The 25,969-nt window shown below is 38.6% G+C and overlaps 1 protein-coding gene across 3 annotated transcripts in view; it reads right to left on the bottom strand.

Moving 5' to 3' along the window:
- LOC123750526 (methyltransferase-like protein 27) overlaps nucleotides 1-25,969 on the bottom strand; it is a 251,848-nt gene that overhangs the window by 40,170 nt on the left and 185,709 nt on the right. For all 3 annotated transcript variants that reach the window (XM_069312532.1, XM_069312530.1, XM_069312533.1), the window contains one exon: nucleotides 20,633-20,725. In XM_069312532.1, coding sequence (XP_069168633.1) covers nucleotides 20,633-20,725 — 93 coding nt within the window. The remainder of the gene's footprint in view (nucleotides 1-20,632; nucleotides 20,726-25,969) is intronic.

The raw sequence follows: 25,969 nt of genomic DNA, 5'->3' as shown, positions 1-25,969 counted from the left end.
GTCGAAAAAACATTAATTCATGAAAACTTGGCTTATTAGGCAAATTGGGCCTTGCATAGTAGGCTGAGAAGTGCGTTCTGGCTACTAGGTACGATATATATATATATATATATATATATATATATATATATATATATATATATATATATATATATATATATATATATATATATATATATATATATATATATGCGGAAAATCCACAGAGAAATATGAAATGAGGTGAACGTTTCGGCTTTGTTAAAGCCTTTGTCAACACCAGACTGACTAAGGAGAAGGGAAGGGGGAGGATATATAGGCCGACACCTGACCCAACCCATCCCTAGGGAAGGAATTAACCAAAAACAGGTATAGCTTAGCTTAGAATGGTCAAAGAGGATTAAGCGGTCAGAGAATAAGGATGAAAGATTAAAGAAAAGCCTCACGAACACACAATATATGAATATGCAATTATAATGAGACATTGTAAGCCTCTCTATCAGAGTTGTTTCTTAAACTGTTGTGCAATATTATAACTTAAAAATGGATCAAGTTTATACATACAGAGGCCGTTAGTTGCCTCTGAAGAGACAACTAACACAACACCTATACCCCCTATTAGACTATTTTACAGGAACTTCTTTTCCACAGCTCATAAAACGGAGGAAAGGGTCCTGAAAGATATTGTTAATAGAAACGTTATCCCTACAGACAAAAATCAGAGGATACAACTGACGATTTACTATAAAACCAGAAAAACGGCCAGCCTACTCATGAGAAACTCTCCAGACACAAAACAGAACGCTTTAAAAGAGACTAATGTCGTCTATGCCTTCAAATGCCCACTTGGGGACTGTAAGCTCCAAAAAACCCAGTATATAGGCTAGACAACAACATCTCTTTCTAGGCGTTTAACGATGCATAAGCAACAGGGCTCCATTAAGGAACATATAATCTCTTCCCATAACCAAACCATCGCCAGAGAAATCCTAGTAAACAACACAGAAATCATCGATAGATACAGCGATAGCAGGCGGCTTGACGTTTGCGAGGCACTACACATCAAGAAGTCAACACCAGCAATCAACAGCCAATTATTGCACAACTATATTCTACCCACCTCAAGACTCCGCTCCAATATAGAAGCATCAAGAAATATGGACCAATAGGCTTTCTACAAACACTTCTATTCAATACCCATTGTTTCTGTTCTGTCTTGTGTTGATACTTTTAATACCCTATTAATATCCCCTCCTGTTCTGTCTTGTGTTAATGCCACATCACCCTTACCACCTCACTCAAATGTAGATATAAAATCAGAGATACGTTCTAATCAGTTGTGTATTTGTGAAGTCTTTGAAAATGTAATAAGTTTTACGAAACGCGCCCGTGTCGCGTCAGACTAGAAATAAAAATGAATTTTGGAGAAGTGATTTTTGATTTACCTCCAACAGTGAAGCGTAATGTACGAAAGATTGAGAAAATTCGTGTTAGAATTATTAATCTTACTTTTTCGGTCATATTTAATAATATATGTCTACAGGAAAGACTGCTACCAAAATATACTAATATATATATATATATATATATATATATATATATATATATATATATATATATATATATATATATATATATATATATATATATGTCGTACCTAGTAGCCAGAACGCACTTCTCAGCCTACTATACAAGGCCCGATTTGCCTAATAGGCCAAGTTTTCATGAATTAATTGTTTTTCGACTACCTAACCTACCTAACCTAACCTAACCTAACTTTTTTGGCTACCTAACCTAACCTAACCTATTAAGATAGGTTAGGTTAGGTTAGGTAGGGTTGGTTAGGTTTGGTCATATATCTACGTTAATTTTATCTCCAATAAAAAAAAATTGACCTCATACATAATGAAATGGGTAGCTTTATCATTTCATAAGAAAAAAATTAGAGAAAATAAATTAATTCAGGAAAACTTGGCTTATTAGGCAAATCGGGCCTTGCATAGTAGGCTGAGAAGTGCGTTCTGGCTACTAAGTACGACATATATATATATATATATATATAAATATATATATATATATATATATATATATATATATATATATATATATATATATATATATATATATATATATATATAGGTCGTACCTAGTAGCCAGAAACTAGGTACGACCTATATATATATATATATATATATATATATATATATATATATATATGTCGTACCTAGTAGCCAGAATGCACTTTTCAGCCTACTATGCAAGGCCCAATTTGCCTAATAAGCCAAGTTTTCCTGAATTAATATAATTTCTCTAATTTTTTTCTTACGAAATGATAAAGCTACCCATTTCATTATGTATGAGGTAAATTTTTTTTATTGGAGTTAAAATTAACATAGATATATGACCGAACCTAACCAACCCTACCTAACCTAACCTAACCTATCTTTATAGGCTAGATTGGGTTAGGTAGCCGAAAAAGTTAGGTTAGGTTAGGTTAGGTAGGTTAGGTAGTTGAAAAACAATTAATTCATGAAAACTTGGCTTATTAGGCAAATTGGGCCTTGCATAGTAGGCTGAGAAGTACGTTCTGGCTACTAGGTACGACATATATATATATATATATATATATATATATATATATATATATATATATATATATATATATATATATATATATATATATATATATATATATATATATATATATATATATATATATATATATATATATATGTCGTACCTAGTATCACTTCTCAGCGTACTATGCAAGGCCCGATTTGCCTAATAAGCCAAGCTTTCCTGAATTAATATATTTTCTCTAATTATTTTCTTATGAAATGATAAAGCTACTCATTTCATTATATATGAAGTCAATTTTTTTTTAATGGAGTTAAAATTAACGTAGATATATGACCGAACCTAACCAACCCTACCTAACCTAACCTAACCTATCTTTATAGGTTAGGTTAGGTTAGGTAGCAGAAAAAGTTAGGTTAGGTTAGGTTAGGTAGCTTAGGTAGCCGAAAAACAATTAATTCATGAAAACTTGGCATATTAGGCAAATCGGGCCTTGCATAGTAGGCTGACAAGTGCGTTCTGGCTACTAGGTACGACATATATATATATATATATATATATATATATATATATATATATATATATATATATGTCGTACCTAATAGCCAGAACGCACTTCTCGGCCTACTATTCAAGGCCCAATTTGCCTAATAAGCCAAGTTTTCATGAATTAATTGTTTTTCGACTACCTAACCTACCTAACCTAACCTAACCTAACTTTTTCGGCTCCCTAACCTAACCTAACCTATAGAGATAGGTTAGGTTAGGTTAGGTCGGGTTGGTTAGGTTTGGTCATATATCTACGTTAATTTTAACTCCAATAAAAAAAAATTGCCCTCATACATAATGAAATGGGTAGCTTTATCATTTCATAAGAAAAAAATTAGAGAAAATATATTAATTCAGGAAAACTTGGCTTATGAGGCAAATCGGGCCTTGCATAGTAGGCCGAGAAGTGCGTTCTGGCTACTAGGTACGACATATATATATATATATATATATATATATATATATATATATATATATATATATATATATATATATATATATATATATATATATATATATATATATATATATATATATATATGTCGTACCTAGTAGCCAGAACGCACTTCTCAGCCTGCTATGCAAGGCCCGATTTGCCGAATAAGCCAAGTTTTCCTGAATTAATATATTTTCTCTAATTTTTTTCTTGTGAAATGATAAAGCAACCCTTTTCTCTATGTATGAGGTCAATTTTTTTTTATTGGAGTTAAAATTAACGTAGATATATGACCGAACCTAACCAACCCTACTTAACCTAACCTAACCTATATTTATAGGTAAGGTTAGGTTAGGTAGCCAAAAAAAGCTAGGTTAGGTTAGGTTAGGTAGGTTAGGTAGACGAAAAAACATTAATTCATAAAAACTTGGCTTATTAGGCAAATCGGGCCTTGAATAGTAGGCTGAGAAGTGCGTTCTGGCTATTAGGTACGACATATATATATATATATATATATATATATATATATATATATATATATATATATATATATATATATACATATATATATATATATATATATATATACATATATATATATATATATATATATATATATATATATATATATATATATATATATATATATATATATATATATATATATGTCGTACCTAATAGCCAGAACGCACTTCTATGCCTACTATTCAAGGCCCGATTTGCCTAATAAGCCAAGTTTTCATAAATTAATATATTTTCTCTAATTTTTTTCTTATGAAATGATAAAGCTACCCATTTCATTATGTATGAGGTCAATTTTTTTTTATTGGAGTTAAAAATAACGTAGATATATGACCGAACCTAACCAACCCTACCTAACCTAACCTAACCTATCTTTATAGGTTAGGTTAGGTTAGGTAGCCGAAAAAGTTAGGTTAGGTTAGGTTAGGTAGGTTAGGTAGTCGAAAAACAATTAATTCATGAAAACTTGGCTTATTAGGCAAATCGGGCCTTGAATAGTAGGCATAGAAGTGCGTTCTGGCTATTAGGTACGACATATATATATATATATATATATATATATATATATATATATATATATAGCGTACCTAGTAGCCAGAACGCACTTCTCGGCCTACTATGCTAGGCCCGATTTGCCTAATAAGCCAAGTTTTACTGAATTATTATATTTTCTCTAATTTTTTTTCTTATGAAATGATAGAGCTACCCATTTCATTATGTATGAGGTCATTTTTTTTTATTGGAGTTAAAATTAACGTAGATATATGACCAAATCTAACCAACCCTACCTAACCTAACCTAACTTATCTTTATAGGTTAGGTTAGGTTAGGTAGCCGAGAAAGCTAGGTTAGGTTAGGTTAGGTAGGTTAGGTAGTCGAAAACGAATTAATTCATGAAAACTTTGCTTTTTAGGCAAATCGGGCCTTGCATAGTAGGCCGAGTACGACGTTCTGGCTACTAGGTACGACATATATATATATATATATATATATATATATATATATATATATATATATATAAATATGTCGTACCTAGTAGCCAGAACTCACTTCTCAGCCTACTATGCAAGGCCCAATTTGCCTAATAAGCCAAGTTTTCATGAATTAATTGTTTTTCGACTACCTAACCTACCTAACCTAACCTAACCTAACGTTTTCGGCTACCTAACCTAACCTAACCTATAAAGATAGGCTAGGTTAGGTTAGGTAGGGTTGGTTAGGTTCGGTCATATATCTACGTTAATTTTAACTCCAATAAAAAAAAATTGACCTCATACATAATGAAATGGGTAGCTTTATCATTTCATAAGAAAAAAATTAGAGAAAATATATTAATTCAGGAAAACTTGGCTTATTAGGCAAATCAGGCCTTGCATAGTAGGCTGAGAAGTGCGTTCTGGCTACTAGGTACGACATATATATATATATATATATATATATATATATATATATATATATATATATATATATATATATATATGTCGTACCTAGTAGCCAGAACGCACTTCTCTGCCTACTATGCAAGGCTCGATTTGCCTAATACGCCAAGTTTTCCTGAATTAATATATTTTCTCTAATTTTTTTCTTATGAAATGATAAAGCTACCCATTTCATTATGTATGAGGTCAACTTTTTATTATTGGAGTTAAAATTAACGTAGATATATGACCGAACCTAACCAACCCTATCTAACCTAACCTAACCTATCTCTATAGGTTAGGTTAGGTTAGGTAGCTGAAAAAGTTAGGTTAGGTTAGGTTAGGTAGGTTAGGTAGTCGAAAAACAATTAATTCATGAAAACTTGGCTTATTAGGCAAATCGGGCCATGCATAGTAGGCTGAGAAGTGCGTTCTGGCTACTAGGTACGACATATATATATATATATATATATATATATATATATATATATATATATATATATATATATATATATATATATATATATATATATATATATATATGCGAACAAGCCTGAATGGTCCCCAGGACAATATGCAACTGAAAACTCACACCCCAGAAGTGACTCGAACCCATACTCCCAGGAGCAACGCAACTGGTATGTACAAGACGCCTTAATCCACTTGACCATCACGACCGGACATAATGAGGTGATAGCCGAGGCTATTTGAACCACCCCACCGCCGGCACTCGGATAGCAATCTTGGGCATAGCATTTTACCAAATCACCTCATTCTTTGGGGCACACGTGAGGAACACAAATGCGAACAAGCCTGAATGGTCCCCAGGACAATATGCAACTGAAAACTCACACCCCAGAAGTGACTCGAACCCATACTCCCAGGAGCAACGCAACTGGTATGTACAAGACGCTGTAACACGGGTTTAGGTTCCTCTCTCTTTAACTCCCTTCTTTCTACTCCCTCTACCCGTATTCTTACTTTTATTTCTAAACCAAGGGACTCCAAAACTTTTAACAAAGCCAACTCCACGCCACGTGGTCCTAAGACGATTGACCGACTTAGGATTCTACACCCAGTATGACGTGACCTAAGCTCTGAACAAAACCCTAGAGTCACCTCTGCTGCCACCACCAGACCAGTAATACAAGAGCAATGATCGAGGTCTGGATCGATCACGCTAATTAATCAACCTAGGGGCTTGATCCCCACTATAAACGATGACCTTGAGTGTGGAATAAATTACACAGTAATGATAATTCCGATTCGATGTTAGAATCGGCGCCCAATGCAACTCTGCCTCGTGTGGACCACGTGACCAGGACAAGTATACACATAAAACACATGGAAACAATAAAATGCAAATTAATAACAAATTTAATTTATTAAAAGAAAACTAAAACAAAATCTAAATATGTTCACGCCCTATCACTTTAACACTCCCTACTTGACCTGAGTGGCAAATGAGAAGACTATTTCTATAATTAACAATAGCAACTATACCTTGGGCGACCACCGCTCTAGATGTTGGGGCTGGTCTTGGGGAGAGGCAAGATGGTTGACCTCTCCCAGCTGCTTCCGTGTCCACACTGATTTCTCTCTTGTCTGGTCTACCCCAGACAGAGCATTGTATCCTTCCGCCTAGTCAGTCAAAGTTCTACCAAGTTACTAGCCAGGTTTAAGTTATAACAATTAACCTCTGTTGTACTTAATTGATCCAGACTGGTTGAATTATTTTACTGAATTAAATTACAAACATCTAACGGCAGAGCTGTTCCCGATCACAAAAATGGTTATTAAAACTTTGAGAAATAGTAGACCTGTCAACCCCTGATGACCTATGACCGCCGGTCACTCCGCTTTAAAAGTTAGATCTGATTCGTGACGTCACTGATGGTGACTTAAACTCAATAATTAGAATACTCTTGATATTGTATCCAGTACTATTATACAATACAATTTTAATAAAAATGAATAAAGGCTAATTTTCTCTAAATTACTGAATACTATAGGATGATTCATTATACGCAGATATGAACAAAGCGTCGGTTATTTCCACCGCGAATTCCCCTGGGGGTCAGGTCACCATGCGGCTCAGCTTCCCATTCTCTTTTGTCGATAAACCACTCTGGATAATTCTTACAACAGCCTAGTCTGTTACAACCCCCCCGCACAAGCACTTAGTAAACCTTGTTAATTTGTTAAAATTCACGAGGTTTAGTATCCAAACCCACAATTCAACTCATGCCACAAACAAAAGCTAACCTAACTAATAAAATTTGACAAATAATAGTCCAACATCATAATAAACATGTTCATATTTCATAAATTTCTCAGCTGTCAACTGACAGCAATCCTCCAATATCAGGAAACATACATCCTACCCTTACTGACATAGCTAAATAACATGTCCCTACTTTACCATAAAAAACTAGCTATTAAACTCTTGGCTCTTCACTAGCCAAGTCCATGTGTCCTCTAGAGCCGGCCACTCCGTGCTCAAACAAACAATAAAGTTATATCATCAGACTGAACTTTCAGTCATCCGGAAGCGTACTACGGAACTAACAGGTACTCATCCGTGTACTAACCACTCCCCATCAAGGAACACACCTAACGTTTATTACATGTATCTAAAAATAAAAAAAAATTCCTATACTATATCACAGGTTTCAGCTGACTGTACAGCCTTAATCCACTTGACCATGACGACCGGACATAATGAGGTGATAGCCGAGGCTATTTGAACCACCCCACCGCCGGCACTCGGATAGCAATCTTGGGCATAGCATTTTACCAAATCACCTCATTCTTTGGGGCACACGTGAGGAACACAAATGCGAACAAGCCTGAATGGTCCCCAGGACAATATGCAACTGAAAACTCACACCCCAGAAGTGACTCGAACCCATACTCCCAGGAGCAACGCAACTGGTATGGACAAGACGCCTTAATCCACTTGACCATCACGACCGGACATAATGAGGTGATAGCCGAGGCTATTTGAACCACCCCACTGCCGGCCCTCGGATAGCAGTCTTGGGCATAGCATTTTACCAAATCACCTCATTCTTTGGGGCACACGTGAGGAACACAAATGCGAACAAGCCTGAATGGTCCCCAGGACAATATGCAACTGAAAACTCACACCCCAAAAGTGACTCGAACCCATACTCCCAGGAGCAACGCAACTGGTATGTACAAGACGCTTTAATCCACTTGACCATCACGACCGGACATAATGAGGTGATAGCCAAGGCTATTTGAACCACCCCACCGCCGGCACTCGGATAGCAATCTTGGGTATAGCATTTTACCAAATCACCTCATTCTTTGGGGCACACGTGAGGAACACAAATGCGATATATATATATATATATATATATATATATATATATATATATATATATATATATATATATATATATATATATATATATATATATATATATATATATATATACATACATACATACATACATACATACATACATACATACATACATATACAGCCAACGCATATTATACAACATCCCCAAGATCATTTCATAAGAGTTAGTGCTGCACCCCTCCAGGTAATTTCATCAAATTAAAGACAATTTTACCTAAAATTTGTTGTGTATGGCACAACGAAAAGCCCAATTTCCCAAAGCTTAAAAAAAACAGCCCAAGCTAAATTTATTTAAATTTACTCCAGTTTAAAGACAAGTCCACCAAAAGTTATCTCCAATTATAAAAAAAAAACTAAAACTGAATTTAAATGTAACTAATCATATAAGAACCAAAAGCTAAATTTCCCTGTCCCTCCCCCTCCCCCACCCACTCAACCCCCACCCCACCCCAGGAATAGGCCTGATTTGTTCAAGCCAAAGCCCAATTCACCCGAGTTTTCTCTATCTCATCTAAAAATAACGTTCATTTCCAATGCCCAGTATCCAGCCACCACATATTTCCCATTCCCAAGACCATTTCATAGTGTTAGTGCTGTGGCCATCTACCTAATTTCATCCCAATTAATGACAATTCCCCATTAAATATTGGGAAAATATGCCAAATCATATCACAGCCATAGCCCATTTCACCCAAGTTTCACCTATCCCATACAAATATAATGTGCATTTTCAATATCCAATATCCAGTTGCCCCATGTCACGCCCTATTCCCAAGACTATTTCATAGTAATAGCGCATTGTTCTTCCAGCTATTTCCAAATATCCAGATGTGCTTATATAATATCACTCCAAGGAAACCAGTCCTATCCTAATGCAGCCAAGGCCAAATTTAGCCAAATGTATCCCAATTTACGACAATTTCCACCTAATTTATGGTAATTTAATCCAATTTCCACCTAATTTTTTGCCCCAATTTATCCTAATTTAATCCAATTTCCACTAAATTTACCCGAGTTTGTCCATTTCATAGCGCAACCAAAGCCTAATTTGACCAAGTTTCACCTACCCCATATAAATTTAATGTGCATTTTCAATATCAAATATCCAGGTGCCCTATGTCACGCCCTATTCCCAAGACCATTTCATAGTATTAGCGCAGTGTCCATCCAGCTATTTCCAAATATCCAGATGTGTTTATATATCTTCAATCCTACGAAACTAGACCTAACCTAACACACAGCTAAGGCCAAATTTATCCCAATTTAATCCAATTTCCACATAATTTGATCCAATTTATTCTAATTTAATCCAATTCCCGCCAAATTTACCCGAGTTTACCATTTCATAGTACAACCAAAGCCCCAATTTGACCAAGTTTCACCTATCCCAATTAAATTTAATGTGCATCTTCAATATCAGGTCGCCCCCAATGTCACAGCCTATTCCCAAAGACCATTTCATAGTAATAGTGCAGTGTTCATCCAGCCATTTCCATGTTCCAGATGTGTTTATATATAATCAAACCTACCAAAAGCAGACCTAACCCAATACGGCGAAGGCCAAATTTAACCAAATTTTCCCCAATTTAAGATAATTTTCACCTAATTTGCCACAATTTTATCCAATTTTCCACCAAATTTTACCATAGTTCACCTTATCATAGCACAGCCAAAGCCCCAGTTTGTCCAAGTTTCACCCATTCCATATAACTTTTATGTGTATTTCCAGTATCCAATATCCAGTGGTCGATGTCATACTTCATTCCCAGAGACCATTTCATAGTGATAGTGTAGGGTCCGACGAGCCATTTCGAATATACAGATGCGTTTATATACATCAATCCTACCTAAAAACTAGACCCAACCCTAACATGGCTAAGACCAAATTTAACCAAAGTATCACAATTTAAGACAATTTCTACCTAATTTGCCCCAATTTATCCAAATTTAAGACAAACTGGGGCTTTGGCTGTGCTATGATAAGGTGAACTATGGTAAAATTTGGTGGAAAATTTGATACAATTGTGGCAAATTAGGTGGAAATTATCTTAAATTAGGGAAAATTTGGTTAAATTTGGCCTTAGCCGTATTGGGTTAGGTCTGCTTTTGGTAGGTTTGATTATATATAAACACATCTGGAACATGGAAATGGCTGGATGAACACTGCACTATTACTATGAAATGGTCTTTGGGAATAGGCTGTGACATTGGGGGCGACCTGATATTGAAGATGCACATTAAATTTAATTGGGATAGGTGAAACTTGGTCAAATTGGGGCTTTGGTTGTGCTATGAAATGGTAAACTCGGGTAAATTTGGCGGGAATTGGATTAAATTAGAATAAATTGGATCAAATTAGGTGGAAATTGGATAAATTTGGCCTTAGCTGTGTGTTAGGTTAGGTCTAGTTTCGTAGGATTGAAGATATATAAACACATCTGGATATTTGGAAATAGCTGGATGGACACTGCGCTAATACTATGAAATGGTCTTGAGAATAGGGCGTGACATAGGGCACCTGGATATTTGATATTGAAAATGCACATTAAATTTATATGGGATAGGTGAAACTTGGTCAAATTAGGCTTTGGTTGCGCTATGAAATGGACAAACTCGGGTAAATTTAGTGGAAATTGGATTAAATTAGGATAAATTGGGGCAAAAAATTAGGTGGAAATTGGATTAAATTGGGATAAATTGCCATAAATTAGGTGGAAATTGTCGTAAATTTGGCTAAATTTGGCCTTGGCTGCATTAGGATAGGACTGGTTTCCTAGGAGTGATGATATATAAGCACATCTGGATATTTGGAAATAGCTGGAAGAACAATGCGCTATTACTATGAAATAGTCTTGGGAATAGGGCGTGACATGGGGCAACTGGATATTGGATATTGAAAATGCACATTATATTTGTATGGGATAGGTGAAACTTGGGTGAAATGGGCTATGGCTGTGATATGAATTAGAATATTTTTTGCCAATATTTAATGGGGAATTGTCATTAATTGGGATGAAATTAGGTAGATGGCCACAGCACTAACACTATGAAATGGTCTTGGGAATGGGAAATATGTGGTGGCTGGATACTGGGCATTGGAAATGAACGTTATTTTTAGATGAGATAGAGAAAACTCGGGTGAATTGGGCTTTGGCTTGAACAAATCAGGCCTATTCCTGGGGTGGGGTGGGGGTTGAGTGGGTGGGGGAGGGGGAGGGACAGGGAAATTTAGCTTTTGGTTCTTATATGATTAGTTACATTTAAATTCAGTTTTAGTTTTTTTTTTATAATTGGAGATAACTTTTGGTGGACTTGTCTTTAAACTGGAGTAAATTTAAATAAATTTAGCTTGGGCTGTTTTTTTTAAGCTTTGGGAAATTGGGCTTTTCGTTGTGCCATACACAACAAATTTTAGGTAAAATTGTCTTTAATTTGATGAAATTACCTGGAGGGGTGCAGCACTAACTCTTATGAAATGGTCTTGGGGATGTTGTATAATATGCATTGGCTGTATATATATATATATATATATATATATATATATATATATATATATATATATATATATATATATATATATATATAACTGAGAACTCACACCCCAGAAGTGACTCGAACCCATACTCCCAGAAGCAACGCAACTGGTATGTACAAGACGCCTTAATCCACTTGACCATCACGACCGGACATAATGAGGTGATAGCCGAGGCTATTTGAACCACCCCACCGCCGGCACTCGGATAGTTATCTTGGGCATAGCATTTTACCAAATCACCTCATTCTTAGGGGCACACGTGAGGAACACAAATGCGAACAAGCCAGAATGGTCCCCTGGACAATATGCAACTGAAAACTCACACCCCAGAAGTGACTCGAACCCATACTCCCAGAAGCAACGCAACTGGTATGTACAAGACGCCTTAATCCACTTGACCATCACGACCGGACATAATGAGGTGATAGCCGAGGCTATTTGAACCACCCCACCGCCGGCACTCGGATAGTTATCTTGGGCATAGCATTTTACCAAATCACCTCATTCTTAGGGGCACACGTGAGGAACACAAATGCGAACAAGCCAGAATGGTCCCCTGGACAATATGCAACTGAAAACTCACACCCCAGAAGTGACTCGAACCCATACTCCCAGAAGAATTGGTAAAATGCTATGCCCAAGATAACTATCCGAGTGCCGGCGGTGGGGTGGTTCAAATAGCCTCGGCTATCACCTCATTATGTCCGGTCGTGATGGTCAAGTGGATTAAGGCGTCTTGTACATACCAGTTGCGTTGCTTCTGGGAGTATGGGTTCGAGTCACTTCTGGGGTGTGTGTTTTCAGTTGCATATTGTCCAGGGGACCATTCTGGCTTGTTCGCATTTGTGTTCCTCACGTGTGCCCCTAAGAATGAGGTGATTTGGTAAAATGCTATGCCCAAGATAACTATCCGAGTGCCGGCGGTGGGGTGGTTCAAATAGCCTCGGCTATCACCTCATTATGTCCGGTCGTGATGGTCAAGTGGATTAAGGCGTCTTGTACATACCAGTTGCATTGCTTCTGGGAGTATGGGTTCGAGTCACTTCTGGGGTGTGAGTTTTCAGTTGCATATTGTCCAGGGGACCATTCTGGCTTGTTCGCATTTGTGTTCCTCACGTGTGCCCCTAAGAATGAGGTGATTTGGTAAAATGCTATGCGCAAGATAACTATCCGAGTGCCGGCGTTGGGGTGGTTCAAATAGCCTTGGTTATCACCTCATTATGTCCGGTCGTGATGGTCAAGTGGATTAAGGCGTCTTGTACATACCAGTTGCGTTGCTTCTGGGAGTATGGGTTCGAGTCACTTCTGGGGTGTGAGTTTTCAGTTGCATATTGTCCAGGGGACCATTCTGGCTTGTTCGCATATATATATATATATATATATATATATATATATATATATATATATATATATATATATATATATATATATATATATATATGTATATATATATATATATATATATATATATATATATATATATATATATATATATATATATATATATATATATATATATATATATATATGTCGTACATAGTAGCCAGAACGCACTTCTCAGCCTACTATGCAAGGACCGATTTGCCTAATAAGCCAAGTTTTACTGAATTAATATATTTTCTCTAATTTTTTTCTTATGAAATGATAAAGCTACCCATTTCATTATGTATGAGGTCAATTTTTTTTATTGGAGTTAAAATTAACGTAGATATATGACCGAACCTAACCAACCCTACCTAACCTAACCTAACCTATCTTTATAGGTTAGGTTGGGTTAGGTAGCCGGAAAAGGTAGGTTAGGTTAGGGTTAGGTAGGTTAGGTAGTTGAAAAACAATTAATTCATGAAAACTTGCCTTATTAGGCAAATCGGGCCTTGCATATTAGGCAGAGAAGTGCGTTCTGGCTACTAGGTACGACATATATATATATATATATATATATATATATATATATATATATATATATATATATATATATATATATTTGGAAATGCATTTTTTAAAATTTAGATGGGATAGGTTTATTTTTTTTTTTAGTTTTATAATTTTAAAGTTTTTTTTTAAAGTTTAGGGGAGTATATTGGGCTTTTGGTTGTGCTATGACACGGTGAACCCCCTGAATATAATGCATATTTTAGCTGAAAATAAAAGGGATCTCCCGCATGTAGCGGGGGAAAAGGGTTCGAGAGCCGCATAATTGGTTTGGAAACTGAACCCTACATATTGTTTAGCTATGTAAGTGACAATCTCTTGAAAGCTTGTTATGCGATTGTCACTGCTACATACACACACACACATATATGCACCCTAAGTGATTCAACAAGAGGCTTGCAACGGTCTCTATGCAAGGCATTTTTACGACTATGGGAAGTCTGCAGTTGCTGGTCTCACTCCACAACCGCCTAACCGGAGAGTCATGTGCATCCTTCACATACATACAGTAAGCAAATATTTTGGTTACTTTGCTAAGATTCCTGGCAGAGCATCATTATGAATGAAATACATGCATATTTCTTGGACTCCATTGATGGTGTTATCTCTGAATTCTGCGATTTTTTTTTTCGTATTCCATTATATAATGACGCAAAGTATGGGAATAGTTAAACTTGCTCAATGAATTTGTGTTAGCTTGCTAATGTAATTGTATGGGGTTTGCGTAAGTTTGTTGAGAATATAATTGAATGCTAGTTTAGTTCATTTATTATGAATCCCATCTTGTGGGGCGGGTAGTGGGAAGGGTTACCAAGGTGGGAAATGGACTCTGGTAATGAACCCAACAATTCATTTTTTGGCTCAAGCAAGAAAAACAAACAAATAATGGGTAAACGAAATTGCCAAAATTAATTTGTGCAAGTTTGCAAATGTGATTGTAAAGTTTTTTTTTTTTGCATAAGTTTGAGAATATATAATTGAATGTTAGTTTTAATTCATTTTATTAATGCAGCCCCCCTATTCTCATCTTGCCACGGGGGGGGAGACATCTCCCGTCACGCAGGGTGCAGTCGCACCTCCACAGATCTCCAGTATCAGCTATTGATACTGGTAATGGCTCAAAAGGGCCACCACGTACGGGCTATTCATGCCCATGCCACCTTTTGGGTGGCTTAATCTTCAACAATTCCATCTTGCGGGCAGTAGCGGAAAGGGCTGCAGCGATGCATAATGGGCCTCAGAGTCAGAACCTACACAATTCATTTAGCTAAAGCAAGTTTTTGCAATCTTAATGAGCTAGTTTTTTTTAAAAAATCCAATGGTCCTTGTCACACATCAACAATGGGGCACGAGAAAGACCGCAAGTGCAGTTTTCTAAATTAAAACCAAGACTGGGATATGTGGCGAGCTAGTGTCATAATTTATCTGTTTTTCCTGCGCACTGCCGCCCATCCAGTGGGGGGCTGAGCTGAGCAGTAGTAACATCTAGAAGTCTGCTGCTTTTATTGGTTGATCCATAGATGTGTACTGGCTCCTCTTGCATCATCATCGCATTAGTAGCAGTTAATAAATTAAACAACTAGCATATGTAAAGAGCTAGTCTAACAATTTATATGATTTTTATTTTTTATTTTTATCAGGCCCACTGCCCTTCTATCCAGCAGACTGCGGCAGGATGGAATACAATTGAGCCAAAAACAGTTGGTCAGGGCGAGATACGGCTTCATTTTAGAGACATTTACTATAGCAAAAGCTTGAACGTCGGGAACTGAACGCGGGCCTGCATGAGAGTTGTTCTTGGCACTCAAATGTTTAGAGAGTGAAATTTTTGCAATGTCCAATAGTTTGGACGTTGGGGAACTAAGTCAGAACTTGCACGAAGGTTACTGTGCATCTAGTCCAAATGAGGAAACACGTGGGAGAAAGAGAGGAAGCAAGATTTACTCCCTTAGAAAACCTTTAAACAAAATTTGTGGCCAGTTTTTTGAAAATATTGGCAACTTTTTTATATAGAATGAAACTCTTAAACAATAACATATATCCTGAAGAATAAATCTTCCACCGAGATATATATTTTTAGTTACTTTAATAGTTTGTAATTATTGTTATAATGATGCCTTCCAAACATGGCTCATTAAAATAATGTTTTGTTTATGAAATCGCGTAAGTATTTATGCAATATTTATTATAAAACAATCATAATACAAAGTGGCATATCATTTTTATAGAGGGGCTTTATAAGGTAAATATAATAGCAATGCGAAACTCTTTTTCTATCTGACGTATTATTTTAAATAAATACAGTTGGGAGAAAAACATGTCTATTGCCCGCATGAGCAACTGAGGTGGGCTCTTGCTGATTCTATGTATGACTAACGAACCAGTGCAGGTTTGGAAGGCTTGGGCAATTAAAGCTCCGTAAGATTGTGAGTGTTCAAGTCTAAAGGGGACTAAGCATTTTTTTTTGTGTGAATGTGCAAAGCCCGTGTTTATTTGTGTAAGTTAAAAATTGAGTTTTTGTTTGTGTATAAGAGTTTAGCAATGTGTTTAAGTAAGATTGTGCAACTGTTTTAAGTTTAGGGGGGACTAAGTATTTTGCATGAATGTGAAAGCCCTGGGTTTATTTGTGTAAGTTGAACCAAAAAAATGAGTTTGTTTATGCGAGCGAGTTTGTTTAAGCATGTGCTATCATTAAAACTTCCAAAGTAATGACAGTAATGCCAAAATGAATTCATCTTTTCACTTTTTGAAAGGTGGAGGTGTAACTTTTTCTGAAAACCTTTGCGCTTGATATACCACCACTGACATGAAAGGCAACTGATGGAGTCGACTTTTAAATTTTTACACATGATATCAAAAAGCATTTCATAGCAACAAATAGTGCCAGTCGAAGCGTTACATGAAGTTATTAGGGGCCCCACCACGATAGCTTTGAACTACTATGATGCTAAAAAATGCAATTTAATACAGAATATGAACAGATTCCTAATATATATTAAGTTGATTAAACCACTCAACTACTTTCCTTCATAGTATATTTACAAGTGTCAAATTAATGTTTGGAGTGTCAAACCCAACACAATATGGCTGAGGCCCCACTATTTAACCTTCTTTTCATATTCTATGAAATATCACAGGTATTGTTAATGCTTGTAACGTTTATTACAAAAGATAGACATGCATTTGATGCTATTTTTCATATTAAAATCTAATTTAAGGCCCGACAAATATATCTATAAAATCTATAAACAGGTTAGAACCATACAAATGCAAGCATGCCTTTTTCACCAGTAATCAACTGAATGCCACAGAAAATGGAATCTTTACTTTGGCTACAGAAAACGGAGCAAAGCCAAGGGGGGGGATGACTGGAATAAACAGTTTCCAACCTGACTCTTCTCGCACATAAACATGTCTTTCTTGACCTCATTTCAAAATATATAGAATACTGAAAGCTCATTTTCCATAGCAAATATACTAAGGAACTCATTTTACGACTAGAACGCAAACTAGGACCCCTCATTCAGATTCAAAACACGAGAATTATTGACTGAACATTTACCCACTATCAAGCACACAGGACTCTTTAAAGCTATCTTAACTTCTTTAAAACCCTAATATGACCCATCTCACATGCAGATCCTGTTCTATGACTCGCCCTTCATGTCAATGTACCCCACAGTATCATGCAAATTCAAGATAAGGCTTACTACACCTAAATATCCAACTTGGTCTTTGTAAGGAATCTTGACCCCCCTTCTATGCTTGACCCCACTGGGGTAATCATAGGTAGGGGGTCCCTATTGCCGACGTCATGTCACGTGACACCCCCGTGACAAATAAGGAAAATTTCACCTGATTGGCCCATGACCTTGGGACAGAAAGATAATTTTTCTACTCTGCTCCTGATTGGTCAAAAAATTGCGCCCCGTTCTCACCGCTCACTTCTGACCATTACAGAAAATGGAGCGGTGCCAAAGGCTCTCTGTACTATTCAGTCATAGCCTCATTAAAGTACTCCAAAAACTTCTATATTCGCTTTCAACTGTGTTTCTTGGTTTGAATCTATTGAACATTCACCCTCTGATCTATTTATAAGTAGGAGCCCCCAAATTGATACCATAGTACTCTGGTCACACCCCCGGCCCAAATCGTGAATTTTGCTCATGCCATTAAAATACTCCAAAAACGTTTATATGCCTTTCACCAGTGTATTTTTTGGTTTTCATCTATTGAACATTCATCCTCGGTACCTTCCATAAGTAGAGACCCCCTTCTTGATGCCTTAGACTCATCTTAAAAGCAAGAGACAAAAAGTGAAAAAACAGGTTAGGATAGGGCACCAGTTCCTCAGGTACACCCTGGGTGGTGGGCCCTGGGTACCCCTGGGGGGAACGGACAACCACCCCACCCAGCCAGCCAGCCAGGTGCGCGCTGACCGTGCCCTAATCTAACCACCAAAAATAAGTTTTTGGTCGAATCCGCCAGCCGGGGTTGAGTCGACATGGAAGTGCCCAACCGTTTCTAAAAAATTTATTCCCCATGTGTCTCCATTTACACTACTTAGTCCCACTCAGTGAACCCTGGTGTGTAGTCCCACTCACTGAGCGCTGGTGTGTAGTCCCACTCACTGAGCGCTGGTGTGTAGTCCCACTCACTGACCCCTGGTGTGTAGTCCCACTCAGTGAGCCCTGGTGTGTAGTCCCACTCAGTGAGCCCTGGTGTGTAGTCCCACTCAGTGAGCGCTGGTGTGTAGTCCCACTCACTGACCCCTGGTGTGTAGTCCCACTCAGTGAGCCCTGGTGTGTAGTCCCACTCAGTGAGTGCTGGTGTGTAGTCCCACTCAGTGAGCCCTGGTGTGTAGTCCCACTCAGTGAGCTCTGGTGTGTAGTCCCACTCAGTGAGCCCTGGTGTGTAGTCCCACTCAGTGAGCCCTGGTGTGTAGTCCCACTCAGTGAGCCCTGTTGTGTAGTCCCACTCAGTGAGCCCTGATGTGTAGTCCCACTCAGTGAGCCCTGGTGTGTAGTCCCACTCAGTGAGCCCTGGTGTGTAGTCCCACTCACTGAGCGCTGGTGTGTAGTCCCACTCAGTGAGCACTGATGTGTAGTCCCACTCAGTGAGCCCTGGTGTGTAGTCCCACTCACTGAGCGCTGGTGTGTAGTCCCACTCAGTGAGCACTGATGTGTAGTCCCACTCAGTGAGCCCTGGTGTGTAGTCCCACTCACTGAGCGCTGGTGTGTAGTCCCACTCAGTGAGCACTGATGTGTAGTCCCACTCAGTGAGCCCTGGTGTGTAGTCCCACTCACTGAGCGCTGGTGTGTAGTCCCACTCAGTGAGCACTGATGTGTAGTCCCACTCAGTGAGCCCTGGTGTGTAGTCCCACTCACTGAGCGCTGGTGTGTAGTCCCACTCACTGAGCGCTGGTGTGTAGTCCCACTCACTGAGCCCTGGTGTGTAGTCCCACTCAGTGAGGCCTGGTGTGTAGTCCCATTTACTGACCCCTGGTGTGTAGTCCCACTCAGTGAGCCCTGGTGTGTAGTCCCACTCAGTGAGTGCTGGTGTGTAGTCCCACTCAGTGAGCCCTGGTGTGTAGTCCCACTCAGTGAGCCCTGGTGTGTAGTCCCACTCAGTGAGCCCTGGTGTGTAGTCCCACTCAGTGAGTGCTGGTGTGTAGTCCCACTCAGTGAGCCCTGGTGTGTAGTCCCACTCAGTGAGCTCTGGTGTGTAGTCCCACTCAGTGAGCCCTGGTGTGTAGTCCCACTCAGTGAGCCCTGGTGTGTAGTCCCACTCACTGAGCGCTGGTGTGTAGTCCCACTCAGTGAGCCCTGGTGTGTAGTCCCACTCAGTGAGCCCTGGTGTGTAGTCCCACTCAGTGAACACTGATGTGTAGTCCCACTCAGTGAGCCCGGGTGTCTTGTCCCACTCAAGTGAGCCCTGGTGTGTAGTCCCACTCAGTGAGCCCTGGTGTGTAGTCCCACTCAGTGAGCACTGATGTGTAGTCCCACTCAGTGAGCCCTGGTGTATATTCCCACTCAGGGAGCCCTGAGGTGAAGTGGGCTCATATGAAAGATTTATCCACAGTTATCAATCATTTCACATAAAATTAATGAAACACTGTAGATGGACAATGAACTTTATCTGCCTTACGGTCACGTAAAGGCGATCAACAATTACAAACAAGGAACGATATTTCAGTGTTATGGTACTGCAACTATTTATTTATTATCTACTTCTGACACTGTATTATGTAATGGTTATTGGGTGTGTTGGGAATACAGTTTAAGGCTTCTCACCTGGCTTGGTGATCCGGATAAATTCATCGATGGCTTGAACAGGCATATGGCTCTCAGCCAGGCTACCAGATGTCACCACCACATCATATGTGTCTGGCAACATCACACAAGATCAACATTACCACCAGCAGCAACATTATCAACATGATCAAGTAACATGATTAACATGATAACAAGTATTGAAACATGATCATTCATGATGTCATTACATGATTTGCACTGCACTCACATAAATTTATAAATATATATATAGAATGGAAGACGTTTATGTAAAACATCATATTTAAAATAAAAAAGATATTTATATATAGTTTTTCAGAGAGCTTACTATATATATAAGTAGACATTTCTACCCTTGACAAAAAAGTCAAAACATCATTATTATTCTCCATTTGTCAAATTATTACATTTTCGGCAGGTAACATTTTTTTCATTCAAGTTTATTTTGTAGTAGGAAGTACTTGAGGATAGTAGGATGTACTTGTGGATGATAGAATGTACTTGAGGATGGTATGAAGTACTTGAGTATGGTAGGATGTACTTGAGAATGGTAGGATGTATTTGAGGATGTTAGGATGTACTTGACGATGGGGGAATGTACTTTAAGATAGTAGGATATACTTGAGGATGGAAGGATGTACTTGAGGATGGTAGGTTGTACATGAGGATAGTAGGATGTACTTGAGGATGATAGAATACTTGAGTATGGAATGATGTACCAGAGTATTTTAGGATTTACTAAAGGGTGATAGGATGTACCTGAGGATGGTAGGGTGTACTTGAGTATGGTAGGATGTACATGAGGTTGATAGGATGTACTTTTGGATGCTAGGATGTACTTGAGTTCAGTAGGAATTACTTTAAGGATGTAGGATGTACTTGAGGATAGTAGAATGTACTTGAGGATAGTAGAATGTACTTGAGGACTGTTGGGTGTACTTGAGGATGGTAGGATGTACTTGAAGATAACAAAGTGTTCGTGAGGATTGCAGGACGTATTTGAAAATGGTAGGATGTACTTGAGTATGGTAGAATGTACTTGAGTATGGTAAAATTTACTTGAGTTTTGTAGGCTGTACTTGAGGATGGTAGGATGTACTTAGGTATGGTAGGATGTCCTTTAGTATGGTAGGATGTACTTGAGTATAGAAGGATGTACTTGAGAATGGAAGGATGTTTTTGAACATGAAGGATGAACTTGATTATTTTATGATGTACTTGAAAATTGTAGGATGTACTCGAGAATGGTTGGATGTACTTGAGTGTGGTAGAATGTACTTAAGTATGGTAGGTTGTATTTGAATATGGTAGGATGTACTTGAGAATTGAAGAATGTACTGGAGTATTGTAGGATGTACTTGAGGATGGTAGGGTGGTCTTGGGGATTGTTGGGTGTATTTGAAGATGGTAGGATATACTTGAGTATGGTAGAATGTACTTGAGGATTGTAGGATGTACTTCAGGATGTTAGAATGTATTTGATTGTGGTAGGGTGTAGGTAAGAATGGTAGGGTGTAGGTGAGAATGGTAGGGTGTAGGTGAGGATGGTATGATGTTCTTAACTGTGGTAGGATGTATTTAAGAATGGTAGGATGTACTTGAGGATTGTAAGGTGTACTTGAGGATATTAGAAATATACTTGAGTATGGTAGGATGTACTTGAGGATGGTAGGGTGTACTTGAGGATTGTAGGGTGTACTTGAGGATAGTAGGGTGTACTTGAGGATGGTAGGGTGTACTTGAGGGTGGTAGAGTGTACATGATAATAGTAGGATATATTTGAGGATGGTAGTGGTGTACTTGAGGATGGTAGAATGTACTTGTGGATGTACTTTCTGTGCAATATATAACTCCTATAATAAGATTTCTAGCTTTTTCCTCTAATTCTAGTCAGGTAGGTTAAGTGTGTGGCTCAGTTTTGATTCCCCTCTTTGAGACTACATTTCAAATTTTTCCTTTTTTCAATGTATATTTGTATTTCCAAATATATTGCTACTCCCCCTTCTCGTCCAGTTTATCTATCTGTGTGAAATAGTGTAAATCCATTATTTGATATTCAGCTAAAAGTTTGTAACATTGCAAGTGTTTTGTACTCTTTCATGTTAATTGTGAGTTGTGTGTGTGTGTGTGTGTGCATGCGAGGTGGTAGGAGCAGGCACTGGCTGGCACAAGCTGCTGACAGCAGTACTTTTCCACAAGGAGCGCCTTGTGTACTGCCGGGCCCACATGAGGTTAGTAAGGATCAGTCTAGGATGTCATAGTCCATATAAGGGCAGTCAAGATGCTACAGTACCAGCCTTCCCCACGTTGGGGTGAGGCTGGTAGATTCAATTAGAGACAGCCTTGCACAGACAGAGGGTGACCAGAGAGCTTTCCTCAGGCAATCGCCAATTTGGTGGGTGCCTGTCACCCATCAGAGTGCATCCATCTGAGTCGTAAGGTTAGAGTGTCAGTATTGCTTGTTTTGACCAGGAGTGTCTTAGTGGTGACGAGTGTAGCCTGAACCAGGAAACCAATGTATGGTTGAGGATGGGTGGATTGGTGGATTTCTTGGGTTGACTAATTCAATGTTAAATAGTAATTTTATAAAGTGTTCAAAAGTTTTAGAACTAAGTGTTAAATGACTAAAATGGAGATAATTTGGTATAATAAATGTCTAAATAAAATGAATAGCAATCTTGAGTTGTGTTCATTCATTTTTTAATTAATATTCCATGGCAAAGTATTTATAAGATGATCAGTGATATGGATCTCTCAAGTAAAACTAGAGAAGAGTTAAGACTAGAGATACCTAGATGAACAAGTGAGAGATAACAAGGTGGACCAGTGAGGGATGCACGGGCCACTGAATGAGATAAGGTGTGGCCTGGTGAGAGGTACCTCGCGCTTCCTTCCCTCACCTCACCATTATTTAGTAGAAGTGGAAAATGTGGTAGAACTGGCAGGATGGTGGCAGCATATATTAGAGAGTAATCAACATCAGCTACTCTCTACTCCTTCCTCCTCCTCCTCCTCCTCCTCCTTCCTTCTCCTCTCCTACCTTCACCCTTCCCGCGCGCCCCTCGTGTCCTGTTGGCAGACTGACGAGTTCCCCCTCAACCTTATCTATGTTCCACCTCCTCACCCACTCCTTTCCTTCATCCCTTCCTCCTCCCCTACTCCTTCTTCATTTACTTTGCTTTACCCTAGGGAGCCGGTCGGCCGAGCGGACAGCACGCTGGACTTGTGATCCTGTGGTCCCGGGCGCCAGCGAGAAACAATGGGCAGAGTTTCTTTCACCCTATGCCCCTGTTACCTAACAGTAAAGTAGGTACTTGGGTGTTAGTCAGCTGTCACGGGCTTCTTCCTAGGGGTGGAGGCCTGGTCGAGGACCGGGCCGCGGTGACACTAAAGCCCCGAAATCATCTCAAGATAACCCTTCTCCACCCGGTGTTACAAGTTCTCTGTTTTCTTCATTCATCTATGTTTCGGTAAGTGCAATAATATCTATTGTTTCTGTGCAGACAAGAGCATTTAAATCGTTTATTTTGTTTCTTAAACTCCTACTGTTCATGTAATATACCCTAAGTGTATTGTTATTTTGAGGCCCTTCTCTTTCCCTGTTCATTTTGTCAATTTGTTTCCCCACAGACACATACTATTATTACCTCCTTTTTCCATATTAATTCCCACACCACTATCTACTAACAGTTTAAACCCCCCCTCCCCCCAAAAAAATATCCAAACACAGATTCCAACGAGTTTGCAACAGCAACAACCCCAGCCCATCCAGAGCATACATGTCATTCCTTCCAAAAAAGTGTTCCCAGTTATCAATGAAGGATATTGCATTTAATTTACAATATTTGTCCAGCTGGCAATTGATATCAAGTGCCTTCAACAACCATTCATTTCCAACTCCCTTTCTTGGAAGAATGCCACATATGACAGGGATTCCTCCCTTGCTCCTAACTAATTCTATGGCTGTCTTAAACTTCTGTATCAGTGCCTCACTCCTAACTCGTCCACCTGCACTGATACATATAAAGGGTTTGTTCCCATTTCGAGCCATAATATCATTCATGTTATTTACTATATCGCCAATTCCAGCTCCCGGATAGCTAACCCTTAATCTGTCCCCCTATCTCTGGGACAAAAAGCTCTATCTAAATAACTCACCTGGGAATCTCCCACAACCAAAATTTGCTTAGGTACTTCCTTTACTTTGTGAGCACTTTGATGGACTTGCGCTTCCTGTGTTGCCTTGACTTTCGTGCGAACTGCAGTCTCCCTACAGCACTCGTCTTCCAGAACGGGGAATAGGTTGGAAGTCTTTATGACATCTGTCAGCGGCTTTGTCAGAGTCTTCTTAAGACCCATGTCCTTTACGACATTCCAAGGCGAAGACTTTCTATTGCTGCTCTCCTCATCTGCTTCCCTTTAACGTTGTTTCGTCTGTCTTAGCTCCTTCATCTGTCGTAGCTCCTCCCGCAGGGAATCCAACTCTGCCCTGAGAACTCCACATTGTTCCCTCGCCAGCACTAGTTCACTCACTACACCTTCCATTTTAGAAGTTTACCTTGAGTATGTACTTGAGAAGTGTAGGATGTTCTTGAGTATGGAAAGATGCACTTGAGTATGGTCGGATGTACTTGAGAATGGAAGGATGTACTTGATTATAGAAGGATGTACTTGAGTATGGAAGGAAGTACTTGAAGATGGTACGGTGAACTTAAGGATGGTAGGATGTACTTGAGGATGGTAGCATGTTGTTGAGGATGGTAGGATATACTTGAGGATGGTAGCATGTACTTGAGAATGGTAGCATGTACTTGAGGATGGAAAGATGTACTTAAGTTTTGGAAGGATGTACTTGAGTATGGAAGAATGTACTTGATTATGGTAGGATGTACTTGAGGATGGTAGGATATACATGAGTATGGTAAGAAGTTCTTGAGAATAATAGGATGTACTTGAGTATTGTAGGATGTACATGAGTATTGTAGGATAAAGTTGAGGATGGTAAGATGTACTTGGGGATGGTAGGATGTACTTGAAGATTATATAATGTACTTAAGTATGGTAGGGTGTAAGTGAGGATTGCACGATGTACTTGAGTATGGTAGGATGTACTTGAGTATAATAGAATGTGTTTGATGATTGTTGGATGTACTTGAGTATAGTAGAGTGTACTTGAGGATGGTAGGATGTTCTTGAGAATGGTAGGATGTACTTGAGGATAGCAGGATTTATTTAAAAACTGTAGGGTGTACTTCAGGATGGTAGAATCTACTTGAGTATGGTAGAATGTGCTTGAGGATGGTAGGGTGTACCTGAGGATGGTAGGATATATATGAG

The sequence above is a fragment of the Procambarus clarkii genome, chromosome 72, assembly GCF_040958095.1.
Source record: "Procambarus clarkii isolate CNS0578487 chromosome 72, FALCON_Pclarkii_2.0, whole genome shotgun sequence".
Lineage (NCBI taxonomy): Eukaryota > Metazoa > Arthropoda > Malacostraca > Decapoda > Cambaridae > Procambarus > Procambarus clarkii.
This window is presented reverse-complemented; position numbering and strand designations above follow the sequence as displayed.